Consider the following 20,826-nt stretch of genomic DNA (forward strand, 5'->3'; position numbering starts at 1 on the left):
TTTGCCACAAATAACATTATTCCTAGGGACTGGAAAACTACTTGTGAGTATATTTAACAAAGCTTTCAGGGATAGCATCTCCTGAAACATATTCATTCATATGTATCGTATTAAAGAATGAAGCCTAAATTTGACAGTAAAACCATAATGGTACTATCATTGCATCTTGTTAAAGATCTACCTGATATGAAGTCCTAAAGTTCAACACAGGAAAATAGACCAAAAAGTTCTCACTAATAGGGTAGGATAACACCTGGACATCAGATGTATAAATCAGGAAAATACATTTGTCCAGTTTGCCCAAAGACAAAATACAGAAACTTCTTAAATACTGGAATATAAAAGAGCACTGAGAAGTACACTGCTACCAGTAAAGGTTAAAATGGGCAAGTATTTCCTTTTAAAAATTCCTGTGGACTACACAGGCATTCACCAAATCAGTGCCCCCAAATCAGCCACTGCTTTAATTATCTGGAGAGAAAATTAAATACATCTTAAGTCTCTTTTCTGAAAGGGCACTAGTTAGCATTCCTAGAAAAACAAACAGATTGCAGCCCCACTTGGTTCTTCTATGAACCCAAGGAGTAAACAACAGAATTACATGGGCAATGGAAGGACACTCCAGTCTATAAATAAACCCAAGTAAATAATGGAAAGCACCCACTTGTTTATTACCCTTTCCCAACTCTCTCCAGAAGCTGGATATTCTGCCTCCAAAGGTTCAGTGGAGAAAGTGGACCCCTGACGTCAAAAGCTCTCCGTGGTCTTGGCTGTATCTGTGGTTCTAGGATCACTCCTTGCACCTCTGGTAGGAGAGAAGCACTGAAATAGAGAGCTGAATATAGATTTAAGAAAAAACTCTTATTAAGAAATTACATTCTCTGGTCATTGAGCTTGTAATGACTTATCCTCAGGACAAAAAGGGGCTGCCTCTGGGCACACATTCTTCCGTGCCTTCTTAATTTGAATTTTAGAAGCCTTTCACCACAAATGGTTAATTCCTCAGTAACTACTAAGAAGGGAACTAGCTTGGTCTAAGTCATAACACAGGGTGTGACAAACCACTCAACGTCAAGTGGAAGACCAAATACAAAAATGATAAATTAGGACTGGTAAACAAGATCATAAGTGTCTTAAAGGGACAGGCAAAGGCACTTGACCTCAGATATATTAAAGGAGGAGTCCCAATTAATTCTGCTGTCAAAGAGAAGACGATGGATTGAAAAGCAGAAATAGAATAATCAAGCATATTAACAGGAATACCACTAAACCTTGGGAATTGCCTTAAGAAGTGCAATTTGTTCTCAGTTTTTTAATTCTTCAGTAATTTAAAGAATTAATCAGACTACAGCCCCTTATTATAGCAGTATGAAAATAAACCTGAATTTTATCAAGCTGTGCCTACTGTCACTGAAAAAGATTTATTCTTCAAGCACTCATCTTTAAAAGTGGGAGGGCAGAATAGTGGACATAGGCATATCAGACTAAAAGTCCTTTTCAAACATATGATCATTTGGTTTGGGGTCAAGAAGGACCAGGAAATAATCATTAATGGCTTCAATGTAGAAATTAAAGCAGTTAAGATATACCCAAATAATAGATGATGATAAAGATACTGGAAAATAAGTTCACTTTATTATAGAAATAAGGTGAACAAGAGAAGGAAGTTCAAAGCACATAGTATCTGATCAAGGAAAAGCTGAAAGGAGAATAAGATAGGCAGATATATAATATTTAAAGTTAGAGGGACTGCAGGATAAATTTTAACAGTGGAAAACAGATCAATTGTATTCTATGGTACAGAGTGATACATCCCTATTAAATTTCAGGTCTTATTCTAAATAGAAAGGTGCTGTATGCTCCTGCTGTATGGAACATGGGCAGTTCACTGTCTGACTTCAGGGACATGTTGTATTTGGGGATAAATTAAGAAAAAATGCTATCAAATTATTTCTCTCTCACCCCGACTGGTCATCACAAGGGTTCCTTACCTGTTAGTGGAACGAGGACTGCACTCTCTTGTTCTCTATCAATCAACTCACAAAGGTTATAGGTTCAGCACTAAGAAGGTAGCAACCAACCAAAGTTAGTTTTAATGCCTTCACTTCCTCCTGGCTCTGCCGGCCAGTTTGGAAAAATGCCAACAGCTGAAAAGGAATGGTTATGCCATTACCTAACAACAATTAGAGTAAAAAAAAGATTTTTTTAAGCCTGAAGATGAAGGAATGAGGTAATAACCCTTTGGTACCTTAGGACTATATTAAATTCTGTACAAGTGAGAAATGAAAATGGTTCGGATTTAGAAAAACCTATAAATTTAACCATCAAATCTATAATTTCCAAAATTTAAAGAAATGAAAAAAGAAGTAAAACGAAGTCAAGGGGGTGAAACTGTCATCTAACAAGAAATATCAAATAAATAACTACAACAGTATTTTATGAGTTTATGTGGCAGCTATTTTTTCTTCAAATTTCCAACAGATTTTAAATCCCAGGGTTTTTAAACAGTATTTTACAGTAAAATCACATTAGGAGGAATGTGAGGGATAACAAGAGGAAAAGAGCACCAAAAGAAAAGATCTGAATATTCAATCTCTCAAGAAAACAAAATCTAAATAGGCATTTTCAAAGGTCAAAAATCACAAATAGATTAGCAAACTATTCCACAGCTGGAGTTCTTAAGGAGTGGCTCTTTAACAGATGGGAAAGGCTTAAAACTGATACATCAGAGGTACCTCATTTGTTTTCAGTGGACCTATACCGTGAAAACAGGTATGACAAAATCACTTTCAAAATTATTAAACAATCAACCTCTACCCTTTTCTAATCAATTTTCTTGACAAATTATTTTTCATTATCTAATAATATTTCAATATAAATCATGGAAATTTAAAGACTCCCAAATGAATAAGAGCTAAGTAAAACTTAACTAAGATACAGTTTAAAATATATTCAGAAACTATAAAGATATGATTTTCCAAATTTCTTAGTTTTTCATTTTATAAATACTAATCAGTAGTATAGCAATATATCTGATTGAAAATATATGCAAAAAGGGAGCATTCCATTATGGAAAAAAATTACTCAATTCTAAATTTAAATTTAGAAGCCCACTTCACTTTGAAAATGAGAAACAACTCCCAAGAAATCATTATCTTGCTCAGATTAATAATGGTCTAAATTTACAGTTTCTCCTTAAGTAGGAGCTCCAAATCCTTGAATTACCAGGCCCCACAGAATATATAAATTAAAAAGGCAACAAACTTAGATTTTAAAAAGCCAAATGTCCTTAGGTTAAGTTATAAGGTAAGTAAAATAAGAGAGCTGGCTGGAGAAATAGACTCACTCACGAAATTCTCCCAAGTCATATTACTTTCAAGATATCACCTCTCTATTTTGCCTAAAGTATGCCAAAACTTGTGGATTCAACATATTCATACTCAAAAATGAACTAAACAGATTTCCTTAAACAGGAATTATTTGAATCACTGAGGAGAACTGTATCTCTCTTGCTTCAGGAATTAATTTATGAAGACTATGGATTGATAACCACTTACACAGAAAAATGTAAAGGCACTTTCAAAATGAGACCATTATTCAAACAAGAAAGAATAGCCTTTGCAAGACTACTACTGATTGAGGCTCACAAGAAAGACACAGTAGGACCTAACCTAATTCTGTTTTAATAGACAGCATTCTTTGATGTAATGTTTCAAGAGGGAAAAAAGAAATTACTCCGCTTCAGGATTTACAGTTCAACCAGTAAAGAAGAAATTCCAAACCAAAGCTAAGAAAATCAGCAATGCTGAAATGCCACAAAAGAACTCAAACAAGGAGGCAGAAGGTCTGTCTATTCATCTATCATTTTAGTATTTTCCATTATTAAAGTTTAAAGATTCTTACTGAATATTAAGCTACATTCAAATTGGAAACAATCTAAGTATTTTATATATGAATACCACTCTTAAGAAACTCTCCTGAAATGTACAGACTATTTGCAATATTTGTTCTCAATACTAAATTACTAAATAAGCATATAATATTTATTAGGTCTAAGCATTTCTAATATCAACGAAAAGAGAGAAAGATTCACGGAATCATTTTTAATCAATGAAATAGAAGATAACCTATTTCTATGAAGACTATGATTTATATTCTCTTGTGTTATAGAAGACTAATTTGAAGTCTAAATTATAAATTTACAGATAATTCATAAAACAAAACATCTTAGAGTCACATGGTAGCTCAGATGGTAAAGCATCTACCTACAATGTGGGAGACATGGGTTCGATCCCTGGGTTGGGAAGATCCCTTGGAGAAGGAAATGGCAACCCACTCCAGTACTCTTGCCTCCTCCAGAGGAGCCTGGTAGGCTTACAGTCCATGGGGTCGCAAAGAGTCGGACACAACTGAGCGACTTCACTTTCACTCTAAACTGGGAACGTGACACAGAAATTTCTTCTTCTTGTCCTTTTTCATTTATTCTTACTAGTTCTAAGGCATTTCTGCAAAGAATAAGAATTTCCCACAAATCCCTTCACATGTCCAAATCAGGCACAACTGGCATTAAGAAGAAAATGAAAGAACATCCTTAAGAGAAGCAGTGAGTCTTTGCAACTCCAGCCCCCATACACACTTGAGTTAAATAAATTCAGTAAAGGTTTTACAAACGAATGAAGCCCACTGGTCAAAAAACAAAAAGTTAAGGAGAACTTTGTCAAGCAGCTGATGTCTAAAGTTAGGCTTTCTTATCCTAAAGGAAATAAAAATCATCATAAGTATTTGTTTCATGGATTCTCTTTTTTTTGGGGGGGCGGCGTCCATCAGCATCTAGGGTTAATTTCTATGTATGATCGATCACCTGAAACTTCACAGGTATTATCCTGAGGTGACACAAATTTTAGCTAAATTATAAGACCCATTATAAATTTTCTAATGTTCTTTTCCAGACCAAAATTAGTAAGAAAACAAACTGGATATTGCCAAAACATCCAATTTCACTTTTAAATTTTAAAAAGTGAGAGATCTTGTCGAAAAGGCAGACAGACAGACAAAGCCCAGCTTCCTTAGAATTAGTTAGCCACAGTACTGTGTTGTATCTGGAGGAAAAGACAGTATCCCCCATCCAAGTACTAATGATGCCCCACCCTGCTTAGCTTCCGAGAAAAGGTTATAGCTAACCACAACTATGTATATATTATCAAAAGGGATACACCTTATAAATACTAAAATAAGGAAGAAAGCCTGGAAATTAAGGAACATAAAGCATGGAAAGCAATAAACTAACAAAGAAAATATAATGAGAGGGAAAGAAACCTGTTAGATTATTTTAAAAATCTAACCAAATTCCAAGATTTACCAATATATTTTTTTCTTCATCCTTTTGGAAAAGATACTAATCCCAAAATTTGGGGCTCAAGTTATTCTATTAGGTTTAAATATTAAGTATTTGTTAAAAGAGAGAAAAGCAATAGCTAATCCAACTGTATCTTCAGGTTCTACTAGCTATAAAATAGGGAAGTAAAAAAGGTTAAAAAAAAAAACAAAGAAAATGTGCAATACATTTTTAGAGCAATTAATGCACTATAGAATGAAGGATAAAAGGCAATCCTAAAAATATATATCAACTATAAAAAAAGTCTAATTCAGAGTCAAGCTGCATTTAAAAAGGCAACTTCAGGGTCAAGATAACTAAACACAGAAACATTTAAATTTACCACTGCCTCCTTTAAATGAAAAAGGCTTCTATATTTCAAAAAAAGAAAACCTTAGTGAAAGTAATTTTATGTTAAAATTAATGGAAATATGATGAGAAACAATATTGACACAGTATTAAAATATCTCCCACAAGACACTTATTATTATAGGAAAAAAGTAAATTAATAGTGTAGAAACCTGACAGACACTTCCTTAACCAAATTAACTTTTATCACCACCAGTATCAGGACAAATCGGTACCATGTACCTCCTGATACAATGTACTGATAAGGACATAACATCACTTCAGTAGAATCTTTTCCAAAAATGTTTAATTCTCAATCTGATTATGAAAGAACATCAGACACACAAGTTAAAAAATAGTCTAACTAACCAGTACTCTTCAAAAATGTCACGGTTACAAAAGGCAAAGACAACAAAGAACCAGCCCAGACTGAAGAAGATTAAACAGACATGACAATTAAATACACTGTGAAATTCTAGATAGGATCCTGGACCAAAACAAGGTCATTTAATGGACTATGATCAAAATGCAAATAAACTTACAGATGGTTAGTATTAACTCCTGATGTCTACATTTGTTCTACAAATATTAGCAAAAGCTGGGCGAATTCTATGCACTATTTCTGCAACTTTGGTAGACCTAAGTTTGTTTTAAAATAAAATTAAAAGGTTCTGAATAATTTGACATAAAGTGCACTTCAATCTTTCTTTAAAAACTAACTCTAGTAGAAATACAGAGAAGGCAATGGCACCCCACTCCAGTACTTTTGCCTAGAAAATCCCATGGACGGAGGAGCCTTGGTAGGCTGCAGTCCATGGGGTCGCCCGAGTCGGACACAACTGAGCAACTTCACTTTCATGCACTGGAGAAGGAAATGCAACCCACTCCAGTGTTCTTGCCTGGAGAATCCCAGGGACGGGGAAGCCTGGTGGGCTGCCGTCTATGGGGTCGCACAGAGTCGGACACAACTGAAGCGACTTAGCAGCAGCAGCAACAGCAATAGAAGTAACAGCATTAATGTTCTGTACTAACATCAGAAAACTAATCAGATAGTGATAGTCTTGCTTATGCTTTTTAATTTTTTTGATAAATAGTTCTATACAGAGAACTCTGATTTGGAAGAAATCAGAGATAAAAAAATATCTTCTCTTCTACAAACAGAGAAACTGAATTATGTTTATGTTAAACTAGCATGGAAATGAACTTTGGACTAAAGCAAGCATATAGGAGTAATTGGCTAAAAAACAAAAAGTCTTCAGATTTTGAATTACTACATGTGAATTTTTATTCCCACATAATAAAAAATTCAAGGAATAAAACTTTGTGCTCATTTTCTTAAAAATCTCCATAAGAAAGTATAGTGCCATAAATACCCCTCTTACAATTTTTTTTCCTAAAAATCAAATTACAAAATTCTCAATTAATAAACCTTCACTTAAAAAATGAGTTACAAGTAAATATTTGTAACCTGTTTTTTTTTTAACACTTACGGAGAGCTTAGTATACAGCAATATAGTACGTGTTTTATATATATGGCCTCACTCAACCTCACAACTCAATGACATACAATTGTCACAAGTTTACTGAGAATAAACTAAGGCACAAAGCAATAAAGTTAACTCATCTAAGATCACAAATCTAGTAAGTTGTAGACTAGGAAACAGAAAACCAATTTGTCTCCAAGATCCTGAGTTTTAACTAATTTTATACTTTTCCAAATTATATTATTTTGATTAGCAATATTTGCTTTTAAAATACTTAGAATGTGATAAAATGCTAGAATAAACGCTTTAAGTAGAACTGAAATTTTCTTCTTTTATTTGTTTTGCCATTTCTACCAACCCAGGAAAGTCTGCAAGGCAAAAAGACTTAGAAATAAAGTATAGCAAAACTCAGTATCAGCACCATAAATAACCTAGAAACAGATGTTTCTACAGAACCTAAAAGGCCTATATCTAAAAGTCTGTTGAAATGGTAATTCGAAATTCTTCTATCTTGAAAGGATCTCCAAAAAATCAAGATTCAGAATTTTAATTTCTAGTTTACATGTCACATGTATCTATTAACCTGTCTAACAAATATATAGGACAGTCTCTTAAATGTATAAAAATCTCATAAAAAGTTCAATGAGTTTAATTATCTTAATGAAATTTAAACATTGTATTTAAGTCATTAAATATAAACATTAAATTAATAAACATTATATTAAGTCATCACTTCTGTTACGAGCAGTGTAAGAATAATGATCTAGCAGTAACAATTGGATTTTATTCTCTACTAATTCAGAGCTCAATTCTGCTACTTAGAGAACAGTCTTTCGTTTGTTACCGTATATAATATTTTGTATGGCTGTTGTAGCTGTCCTAAATTTTAATGTATTTTTAAAATTATTTACACACGGCTTTCATTATTTCTACTCAAATTCTTCTGTATATAAAAACAAGATCAAAGGAAGGTCATTCCCTTCCTCATTCCGATGAAACCTAATAAAAATCAATATAATATCTCTTTGTGAGTATGATATGAGAAGTACTCAGTAGTTTATACAAGAACAAGATGCTTTCAAATTCCTTAACAACAAAGCGAGCAAGGTTTTTTAAAAGACTAGAGAATTATTTAATTATAAATAACACCTTTAATCTACTCTAGTTCTATATAACTTGTCTGGCCACTGAGCCTGCAGTGACAAAAAGTAGTCACAGATGGCATCCTGAACTTTGAGGTCCATGTCAGTCAGTAAACCATCAAAAATTAAGAAAGCCCAAGTTTGCCAAATACTCATGAGGTATTTAATACCTACACAGTAATGAAACTACAAACCAGGAAAATAAAGAATGCCCAACCTGATATGCTATACTAAATTTACATTCTGAGGGAAAAAAAAAAAAAACATTAATCCTGATATTTTACCAACCATTCACAGCTTTCACAAACAATCCTACTTTCCAAACATTTTAGAAATAAGATTTTATAGTCACGATCCAGGTCGTGAAAACGAAAATACTGCCAAAAAAGAAAATGGTGAAATGGTATGAAAGGAAAAGAACATCATTACCATCAAATCAACTTCAGAAATGTGATTTGACATAAAAGAGATACATGAAGTTTAGTTAAAACCATGTGGGCTATCCATACAACTTTCTAAAGGCCATCACAGATCTTGGATTAAGGCCTTGTAAGTGCCACTATTACCACAACTCAAGTTTTCAATTTAGTCAGTGAGAAAACAGCAAATGTGAATATAACTTCTTCAAGAAATAAAATTCTTGTATACTCCCTTCACATATTTAAATAAGGCACTTCTTTAAGTTTTATTCAGAATACAAGATTATAGTGTTTGAGTTGGAAAATCTTTTTCCATTCTTCCTTTAAAACTTGAATCAAGTCTCTGATAAATACAGCTAATACTTTAAAAATGCTGACTTCCTGCTGTTTTATGGTCTATCGTCAAAGTTATTCCCAAAAAAGCCAGAAAATACCTTAATCTACCAATACATCTTCAGGAACATCTCCAATATCCATTCTTTTCACCTCTTTGATAAATCTTTTAGTCTCCAAAAGACTTCCATTATTCTCAGAATTTGACATCCTTTTTGGTACCACTTTCTTATTCCATTGCTGAAATAAATGCTTAACACATGAAATAGATAAATGGGAGTGCAAATGTTTAACTGGGTCCTTTACTTTGTTAGCAATGTCAAGTTTTAACTCTAAAACATAAGAAAAACAAAGTAAAGTAAGTAAAATGTCCTATGTTTTACTAACTGAAGCACAGAGCAAGTTCTGATTAGTTCCTATCTCTGAGTTCATGGAGTTAACTAGTTCTTTCTCTTCTAGTTTCAGATTTCCCCTAGGAATATGCTAACTCATACGAGGCCCATCCTTAAGGTCTGCAAACCATTTACAATGACAGGGCCAATTAAATGAGGCTGCAAATATGCCAGTGCTATACTTCTCACAACATGTTCTTAAACTTCTGCCAGATGGTATATATACTTGCTATACATTTTCACATGACAACAATTATACTTTTATTTCTAATATAAATCAAATACTTAAGAGAAAACAAGGTGGTATAGCAGAAAAAGAACCGCTCATGTAGAATAATAAATGAAGGGACGGGATGCACTTGAAGCCTGCCATCACTTAGCTATACGACCCAGAATATTCCTCACATGTAAAATGAAACAGATCAACATTTCCCAAAGTATGTTCCCAAAAACACAGGGTCTACAAGACATATAGGTGCTATATGTTCAAATGAGTTGGAGTCAAGAAATAAGACTGTCTTCCTTCTGCAGAATTTCTCAGCCTTCAATAAATTAAAATACAATGTCAGTCTCCAAGATGTATATAACAAAAAGCATTCTCCCCCAAATTCCAGGGCTCTAGAACATTTTTCTTTTTACTTGAAGAACCAGCATTCCCAAAACATTAGTTTTGAAACTTTTAAACTAGATTTCAAAATCCAGTTCAAGGAATCTCTGAAACTTAGAAACCAGGTACTGACTCATTATCTTATTTAAAATAAACTGATTTAATTCCATTCATTCTAAGCAGATAAGTCTTCAGTTCCATATGGGACTGAGTATGGAACAGATGGTCTTCAGGACATTACGCCTGTCTAAAACAATCTTACAGCAAAAAAGTTTCAGAACCATTTGATTAGGGAAATGGTTTCATTTTAGGAGTATCAGCAATCTGCCACATGACACTACATTCCTTCTACATATTCCCTGCCTCCATTAAGAAAGAGGAAAGTATGCTTTTAACAATTTTTATTTCCATGAGTTCCAGAATTCTGAAGCACTTCTCCAATAGTCAAGCTACAGTCCAAGCACCCTGGGATTCAGCAAAAGAATTAATCTCAATGCTTTCATTATAAATTCACTTTTCTCTTATGTATCTGGAATGGTGATACTAAATATACATTGTTTGTAAGAGAATTGAGAAGGTGTGCACTCCTCCTGCATGCATTAATTCTCTAATGGAGCTCCAGGTGAGAAAGGCTACCACGGAAAATGTCACAAAGGCGCAGCATCACTTGTTTCTAAGGCTGTAGTATGGAGAAAGTCTCTAAACACGTAGACAAGTTCGTAATTTCAATTTACACTGGTAAGAAAGGAATCATTCTTATTTGGCACAGTAAGAGCAGCAGCTACTATTTACCGAACAAAGAAGTGAACTTGCTGCACTACATTATCTCCTTTAATCCTCCCATTAACAGTGCAAGGGTAGCTAGTACTCCCATTTAACAGGTAAGAAATTGGGCTTACAGGTACATTTACAAAGGTCAGACAATGAAGAGACAGCATAAACAAGATTAGACACCTGATCTGAGGCCAAGGATAATGCTCATTAAACTCCACCTCATTATGCTCTATGCTCATTAGTCTACAGCATAGATTAATCAACCTGTGTGAACAGAAAAGCTGTCATGCACATCACACACAGAATAACTAAGCATAATTTAATGTGGAATAATTCAGAAGACGTACAAGATTTTAGGATATTTCTTCAGGGTCCAAGACAAAATTGTTTAAGACCAAAATCATGTCTTTTTCCCTTTGCATCCTTAGTATGTTTGCTCAGTGTGAACATATGTGTATAACAAGCATTTAATAAATATTTCTTAAATAATCACACATATCAAGAAAGAACAGAAATATGATAAATATAAAAAGCCTTCTGGGCTAAGAGACAATTGCTTACATTGCTTAGTTTTTCTAAAATACTTCATAGAGCTAAAAACTATCACCAGATCCTCCTCTCGCCTGACCATCCCTTTTACTGGCCTTTCTATTTTTGTTCCCCCCCCCCACCGCCCCTTTTCATGTTTTGAACCTCTAACTCAACCATTTGTATTAACTGCATTTGTATTAATTGTATTTAAGTCACATATTCACAACACAACCAGGTTTTTGTTAAGCCGATGTGTTCACTTTTTTTTTTTTTGCATATGGATCAATGTCTTAATAAGCTAACTGAAGCTACTGACAGATTCTTATAAGCTAAGAATCTGAATGTAACTAGAGACATACCTAAACTTATATAAAGAAAAAACAAAGTGAGTCTGTTAGCCTATCCATTTCAGAAGGGTAACCTCACTGATAATTTCTCTTTTTCAATGTGACTGCTTCAAGGATTGGGAAGAGTGGCAAATTTAGGCTCTTGAAAGCATATCAATAAGCAAAATGTCTAGAAATGCAATCAAGTGTACAAGATGTGAAAATTACTGACTTTCAGCAGCTTTGGCTATTTCATATTACTGGAAAGTGAAATTATGGAACATGTGAATAAGATTTATACTATGTTACTATTAAATGACAAATTACTACTATATCCTTTAAGATATACTTTAAGATATCCTTTAAGATATCCTTTACTGTTAATTATAATTTTTAAAAATTCCAATTGTTTTCTATAGTTCCACTGTTTATAAGTGAATCAGGAAAATATAAAAATTAAGGAAAGCAACTTTACTATAAGACATTTGAATTAACTAATGCAACTAAGATTTAAAAATAATATTCTTCTAGGTTAATAAGCAAAAAAGACTAGTAAATCTTGTTTTTCAACTTCATATAAAAATGTTCATGTAAATTAGTAATTTTTTATTCCAATAATAATCTTGCAATGTGAACATAAGCTGTCACTGTACAAAATTAAAAGATCTGAGTCACAATGTGCTATTATAATTGAATTGATTAAAGAGTTTTCTATTTTGAAAAGTACTGTAATTTGATCACATGAAACAAAAAATAACCTGAAGTATCAAGAGCTTATAAGTCTGTACTTAAAGCTCACTGAGATCAATACAAGGCTACCAGTCTGATTTATTAAAATGTTTGTCATAAAACTATCTCTATATCAATTTATTTTTCAGAAACTGGATTCCACTTAAGCAGATTTTCTAATTAAAGGCTTATTCTTTAGCAAAAACTTGGTAAACTTAAATACTTTTGAGTAGAAAATGCTTTCAAATGTTTTAAGAAAAAAAGAACACAATTAAGATTGAGAGGATCATCATTTGGAACACCAGTCACTGTACCACTCCTGAAGAACCAACAGGAAGTGTATAAGGCCAAAGAGCTCCATACTCATATACTAAAGACTGCTTTTTTTGTGGCCTGCATTTGTGCTTTTTTTTTCAAATTTTAAACTTTTTATTAGTGAAAGTGAAGTCACTCAACTGTGTCCAACTCTGCGACTCCATGGACTGTAGCCCACCAGGTTCCTCCGTCCATGGGATTCTCCAGGCAAGAATACTGGAGTGGGTTGGCATTTCCTTCTCCAGGGGATCTTCCCAACCCAGGGATCGAACCCAGGTCTCCTGCACTGCAGGCGGACTCTTTATCATCTAAGCCACTAGGGAAGCCCTTTTATTGGTATAGCTAATTAACAATGTTGTGGTAGTTTCCGGTGAACAGCAAAGGGATTCAGCCATACATATACATGTATCCATTCTCTTCCAAACACCCCTCCCATCCAGGCTGGCACATCACATTGAGTAGAGTTCCATGTGCTATACAATAGGTCCTTGTTGGTTATCCATTTTAAATACAGCAGTGTGTACATGACCTTCCCAAACTCCCTATCTCCTCCCCCAGGCAATCATAAGCTCCTTTTCTAAGTTTGGGTTTCTTTCTGTTTTGTAAATAAGTTCATTTGTATCAATTCTTTTTAGATTCCATGTATAAGGGATGTCATACGATATTTCTCCTTCTCTGACTTACTTCACTCATTATGACATTCCCTAGGTCCAAAGTAGTATCAAGTATCAATACTACTGGCCCTCCCCACCTGTGGATCCCACATCTTCAGATTCAACCAACCAGAGAATGGCCGAATCCATGGATATGGAACCCACAGAGAGCCAGAGTGGTACAAGCTCTGGAATCAAATCACCTAATGGAATACTAGCTCCATCACTTAGTAGTTATGTGACCAACTTCCTTGACATTTTACCTGTAGTACTATGTCAGCCAATAATATAGTGAAAGACATTTTAGAATCATCTGTCATCCAATCCTAAGGTCCTCTATGAATTTATCATCAACCTTATACAAATTTACCTTAAAAAAAAAAAAGTTAAAGAAGTTGCTACTTCAAGTATTATTTACCTTCAGTAAATATTAAACATACTTGATACTGGGGCTTCCTAGGTGGCTCTAGTGGTAATGAACCTCCCTGCCAATGCCAGAGACATGAGACATGGGTTTGATCCCTGCACGAGGGGTGATCCCCTGGAGGAGGAAATGGCAACCCACTCCAATAATTCTTGCCTAGAGAACCCCATGGACAGAGGAGCCTGGCAGGCTACAGTCCACAGGGTCGCAGAGTTGGACAAGACTGAAGCACCTGAGCACACACGCAAGTATGCTTGTTCCTAAAAGGATTGGGATGAGGGGATATATATATACTTATGGCTCATTCACACTGCTGTACGGCAGAAACCAAGACAACATAGTAAAGCAATATCCTCCATTTAAAAATAAATTTTAAAAAAGGACTCGGATGCAGTTTAATATTTGGTTTATTACTATGGGATTCAAGAATGGAGGCAGAAAACTAGTTAAGATACCTAGCTTGGACTCACCCTACACCTCCTCATTCTAGATCTACCCTTCCTCCCTGGAATCTCAAAACAGGTAAATTCCTAATAAGATATATATCCAGTTGTACAAACATAAATCCTGATGTCACATAGGAGAATAACTGGTAAGTAATGTTTGATAGATCCCAAAAGAAGAGAATAACACAATGAAAAAACAGCTTAGGAATCACTGAAATCCCTTATTTTAAGATTCTATGATATCATGGAATATCCACCAAAGACAAAAGATAAGGCTCCATGCTTGACTCTGGAAGAGAAGTTAAGATCAACTGTAAGTGATCAAGCCTTTTAAAACAGGACAAGAAGGAAAGACTCAGACATGTGACGGCTCTTTAGCACCTGATCAGCATACAGCACTGGAGCCAAAACCAGAGATTTACTCAATTCACCTCATCACCTTGCACCCCAAACAATACAGTTGAAAAAACAAAAATCAAGTTAAAAAGGTTAACTACAAAGTAGCATTTTTTCCAAAATAAATTTAATAAGGTAAGTTTCACTGAACCAGTTCAGTTCAGTTGCTCAGGTGTCTGACTCTTTGTGACCCCATGGACTGCAGCACGCCAGGCTTCCCTGTCCATCACCAACTCCTGGAGCTTATTCAAACTCATGTCCATTGAGTTGATGCCATCCAATCATATGAACCTCTGTTGTCCCCTTTTCTCCTCCCACCTTGAATCTTTCCCAGCATCAGGGTCTTTTCCAAAGAGTCAGTTCTTCGCATCAGGTGCCTGAAGTATTGGGAGTTTCAGCTTGAGCATAAGTCCTTCCAATACCATCTCTCAAAAGTAAATATTAAAACAGGAGAGTATTTTCCTCAATAAAGAATCCTAGTCATTGTTGAAAATAGTACAACAAAAAGGATACAACGAAGAAAACAAAACTACATTAAAGGCATAAGCAAATACCTCCTTATGAAAGAAAGTGATTGTATTATCCATTTCTAAAAAAGAGACTTAAAACATCTAAAATGAGAAATCAGCTTTGATACAATTATTTGATTCACTGCATTGAAAAGATGATAAAAATATTTCAAAGAAAAAACTGAGGGGGGAATATTATAATAAAATATCCAAATAAGTAAGTATCTACACAATACCTTAAACTGATAGGTAACTGATATGCCATTTATTCATCAGTAACTGACATGCCATTTATTCATCAATAATTTCATTAATATAAATATAAAATTATATAAAATATATACAGTATATGATATTTTATAATATATAAAATTGATATAAAATATAAAAATCATTGATAATTACTTAAATCTTAGCATGTATTAGGGACTTTTTAGTACTGAAAATATTCTAATATCTGTCTGTAGAAGCCTAACATTTATTTATAACACATTATGAATTTCTTACAGAAGACTCTTACTAGGAAAATGTGAAGCACTTCCCTTATTTGAGAATGGGGAAAAAAAGCAACATAGAGCAGCATATTAAACAGTCCATGGTTAAATGATACAATGTGGCAAATACAACTAAAAATACCATCTCTTTATACTTATCCATAGCTCAGTAATTAACACCATTCGGACTTTATTCAGGTTCATGCTTCCTTAAAATAATATACAAAACATAACCTAACTTTCAACTAGTGAAGAGTCAATACCATATCAAATTTCTCTGGGGTTTTCTTAAAATTTCCAACTCCAACTTTGCTGTCAGGTTATGAACTGCTACTTTCTTTCTGTCATCCTACATGCCTAAGAGTCCCGTTTTCCCCTTCCCCTCCCCTCATCTCCTTTAAGATGATACAGCTAGTAAAAGTCCAAAAAAGGACCAGAGATACCATGCAAAAAGAGGAAACAAGCAAAACAAAAAAAACCACATAGCTTTGTTTTATGATGGCAATTTCGAGCGGTTTCGGAAGCCAGAGCTGCGTTCTGAAGGATTAAGTTACCCACTCTGGATAAGTGGAGTGTTACCGTGTGTGGACTGGGTCCTTACCTTCTTAGCTTTCCTAATGAGGCCAAGGTCACTGGTTCAAACCATTATCTCCGATTGCAACCACAAAGAGAATGTGCCTCTATCTTCACCAGTGATGGAAAGGGAACTACTGAACTTCTCATACCCCATTAAGAAAGGAAGCAATGAGACATTCAAAGTAAGGATGTGTTTCCTAAAACACAGCACTGATCAGGCCACTACATGAACACAAGAAGGGCCCTCCATTCCAAGTTCAATTAAGTCCAAACTTGGCAATCCTGCCTTTAAGGCTTTTCAAAGTTAGCCTCGTCTGCCACGTTCTTGTATACAGACACTATCTCCTACCAACTTAGACTATGTCCTGTGTTCTTTTCTATAAAACACTCTCCATACCTTGAACCTTTTGGGCTGTTTTCTCTGCTAATGTGACTTATATTACCAATCCCCACAGCTATCAAAGTTCTCTCAAAAGCATGTGATCTTTACATTCTATCTCTCACCACTGCTTTAATAGTATCTCTCATGAAACACCATATCCTACCTTGTCATACTTTTCCCATTTACTGGTTTTCTCTCTCAAGTCATTCTCTAAAATGTTTCCAGAAGCTTGCAAAAACAGATGTAAATATTACAAGATAAATTATAAATGGGTGAAAAACTGACACAAAGGACCAAAAATAGGAGAAGAGTAATATATATTGAATCTGTCACCTGTTATCTCTTCCTTTCATGTACATGTGTGTGTGTGTGTGTGTGTGTGCATGCGCGCATATATATGTGTGTGTGTGTGTATATATATATATATATTTATTTATTTATTCTTAAATTCAACTGCAGGCTCTCTTTAAGGATATAAATGCTAATGCTATGCTAAGTCACTTCAGTCGTGTCCGACTCTGTGCGACCCCATAGATAGCAGCCCACCAGGCTCCCCTGTCCCTGGGATTCTCCAGGCAAGATCACTGGAGTGGGTTGCCATTTTCTTCTCCAGTGCGTGAAAGTGAAAAGTGAAAGTGAAGTCGCTCAGTTGTGTCCGACTCCTAGCGACCCCATGGACTGCAGCCTACGAGGCTCCTCCGTCCATGGGATTTTCCAGGCAAGAGTACTGGAGTGGAGTGCCACTGCCTTCTCCAAAGGATATAAACAGTGCTATGTATATACACGTAAATAAATTACATCCTTCCAAATACCCAGGAGATTCTGTAATCTAAGGACGATTTTAAAGCGTCCTCTTAAAAAAGCATATACCTTTGTATATGTGAAGTCACTCAGTGGTGTCCAACTCTTTGTGACCCCACGGACTGTAGCCTACCAGGCTCTTCCGTCTGTGGGATTTTCCAGGTAAGAGTACTGGAGTGGGGTGCCATTTCCTTCTCCAGAGGCTCTTCCTGACCCAGGGATCGAACCCAGGTCTCCCACATTGTAGGCAGACGCTTTACCGTCTGAGCCACCTCGTGTACCCACACATATGTGTGTATATTCCCAAATTTTTGAAATGGCAAACAAAAATGAAAAAAGGCACCAACATATAAAGGAATACGTTTTGTGGCACTTTAGATGTCAATAAAATAATCAAATTACATTTACTGTCAATGATAGTCTTAATGTTTTTCTCACTTTGAATAAATCTATACCATTTCCTTTTTGGTAGAGACTCTTGCCTGGAAAATTCCATGGATGGAGGAGCCTGGTGGGCTACAGGCCATAGGGTCGCAAAGAGTTGGACACGACTGAGCGACTTTTCCCGTACTAGGAGTGCTCAGGGGATAGGAAGAAATAATTCCATCTCTTTCTAGTGCCTGGAAGAAACTGGCAATGGACTCTGGTTAGTACGCAAAGAAATCACCTATGATCAATAATGTAAAGAACCCATCCTAGATATTTAGTTCACAGTTACCTGGATTTCCTTTCACTACTAAATATATTTAGGACACATCTGCTTTGGATTACAAACACAGATAAAACCTATGGAGACATTAAACTGCCAAAATCGTACCTGAAGGTTAGAACCACTTAATCCTTCAGACCTTTAAAACTGCAGCTGTAAATCAATAGCTTTTCTGGAAAATCAGGGTTGTCTTTTTCCTTTTTGACATAAGAGAAATGAAACATTGCTTTGAGGGAGGAGAAGCTAGAAAAGTGAATACAGTATTTTTACAAGTTGAGAAATTTGCTAACCAAAGGGTTCCTGAACTGAATCATCTTACAATGAAAACCACAATCCCCCTAATTTCCTCCATTCATTAAGACTGCTTTAAGACAACTTTAAGACTGCTATGACTCCAGAGCACATAATCTATCTCAAATGGTTTTATTAAACCCTTGCCCCACAAAAATAATACAAGAGTAAGGTTTTATTACTATCACCACTAGAAATATATCATACCCATATGATAGCAAAAATGTAATGCTAGATATTATTTCAACTATACCTCTATATGTTGTTTGACTAACTAGTCAGTACATGGCTTGTTGACATGGAGATATACACTAACCCTAATAACCAAAGAAACTAGGTAACTAGGAGAGCTGAGAGAGAATACAGTCTCATCAACAGTGAGCAATTTTATAATCAATCCATCCATCTACAATTACTCAGAAAAAGAATACTCCGACACGTACACTGAGTACCAGGAGCTCCTCGCCTAGGTAGTAAATCAGTATTATAAAAATAATCTGGGCTGCCTGGAAAAATAAGATGCTATCTCATCTGTCTTATCCCCAGGAAGCTCAGTACGCTTTACTCTATGGCTCCATGGATGAGAAAAGGCAATACCATTCACCACGATCTAATCCTTAATAAAATCAAGCCATGGTGAATCTTCTCCCCAGTCAACACAAATACAGTTTTAAGCCACACAGCCAGGTTTAACACTGGTATGTCCACAAAAGGATATGAAAACCTTTGAAGACTCTCAAACTAGCCTCTGATGACCCCTGAACTACAACATATTCTGTATTTTCCCTCCTGTTTTTAATAACCCCAACCTGAAAAGGCCTCATCTCTTAATACTTTTTTACTCCCATTTAATATCCATATATAATCAATTAAATTTATTGCTAATTCTAATCACTGCCACATGTTTTTCATGGTTCCTTGCCCTTAACAGAAACCATAACTTACTAATTTAGTAACAAGTAACTACAGTGACCATAAGCAAAACAGAATGGTTAGGAATTTTAAACAAGTAATTAACTCAACACTTACTACACTAACAAAGGAAACTCTTAATACAAACAAGTGGCATTTTGCCAGTTAAATGTTTATATTTTAAACAGCTGAAACTGCAAAGAACTTTCAAGGTAATACTTAGATATTTGACAATCATTTATGCTAAAGAGCTGAACCAGTCAAAAGGAGATAAAGAAAAATACTGACACAATGTAGAAATAAATGGGTTTAAGTTGGAGAACTCATCATAAACTTACATAAACAAAACATATGTGCAAAAACAAACGGAGATGCTTGTTAAAAGCAGCAAGTAATACTGCATTGCTTTTTGCTCATGAACAGCAAAAAGTAATCAATCAATTTTCAATCAACTCTCTCAATCAACTATACTAAAGGAGAAAATAGTGTTATCACATGATGTATCAAGAACTTATTTACCTTTCAAATATGTCATAATAGTGTTTTTAAAAAGAAGTTGTCTTTATGCCAACATTAAATTTTTTTTTTCTTCACTTATTAAACAGATTTTGACTGAGTACCTACTGTCAGATACCAACATATACTTTGTATAAATAGTAGCAAACCAAAAACCTGTTTGTGAAGCTTAAAATCAAACAGATAATCACACACAAATTACAAGCTGTACTAAGCACTATAAAATAACAAGGTGATCTTAAACAGTGTTAACAAAGAATCTAAGTTTAGACTGGTGTATCAGAGAAGGCCTCTTAAGGTGACAGTGAAGCTTTAGGGAGGAAAGGAGGAAAGATGACATAGAACACGTTTTGGCTAAAAGAACAGTCCAAGCCAAAGCCTGGAGGACAGAGCAAGAAAGGATGACAACCTGAGGGTCTGAAAGGAGGCAGATGGGACTCAAAAAGTGAGGGGAAGTAGCATATGAAGCCAGAAGGGAGCAAAAGCAAAATGGAATCACCTTAAAAAAAAGTGGAAATGCCTTAGGGATTTGGGACAAGTGAGTAACTGAAACAGATTTCCATTTTAAGAATGTCATTCTGACTACAAGACATAAAATCAGAGAAAGGCAAGAATGTATGCAGAAAGTTGGTGAAGAAGCAACTGCAGTACTTTTCAGAGTTGAGTATGTTATCTTAGGCTAGAGTTGTGGCAACAGAGATAGTGAAAGAAAAGATAAATTCAAGATATATTTAGAAAGTAATGGTCAGAATGTAGAGGGTGAGGGAAAGAAATGACTGAGGCTCCTAAAGTGAAGAACTAGAATGAGAAATAACATTTATTAAAATGAGGATGACTAATAAATTTGAGAGGTCAAGTAATGAGGAGGTTAAGCTTGTGATCTGTTGAGACTGGGAGGCTGTGAGAACGCAAGTAGAGATAACATTTAAGGCAAAGGCCCACA

At 35.0% G+C, this 20,826-nt stretch overlaps 1 protein-coding gene across 14 annotated transcripts in view; it reads right to left on the bottom strand.

The window, feature by feature from the left end:
* The window catches only part of TSC22D1 (TSC22 domain family member 1), a 123,428-nt gene that overhangs the window by 91,860 nt on the left and 10,742 nt on the right, over positions 1 to 20,826 (bottom strand). For 3 of the 14 annotated variants that reach the window (XR_003037432.2, XR_810103.4, XR_810104.4), the window contains one exon: positions 676 to 835. The exons of 3 other annotated variants lie outside the window; for them this stretch is intronic. Coding sequence is in view for 6 of the 11 variants with exons in the window: in XM_010810692.4 (XP_010808994.1) it covers positions 672 to 822 (151 nt within the window). In the remaining 5 variants the exon portion in view is untranslated. 8 more of the 14 variants (XM_010810695.4, XM_010810690.4, XM_010810691.4 and 5 more) reach the window with 5 other exon arrangements.

The sequence above is a fragment of the Bos taurus genome, chromosome 12 (assembly GCF_002263795.3).
Source record: "Bos taurus isolate L1 Dominette 01449 registration number 42190680 breed Hereford chromosome 12, ARS-UCD2.0, whole genome shotgun sequence".
NCBI classification, from domain to species: Eukaryota; Metazoa; Chordata; class Mammalia; order Artiodactyla; family Bovidae; genus Bos; species Bos taurus.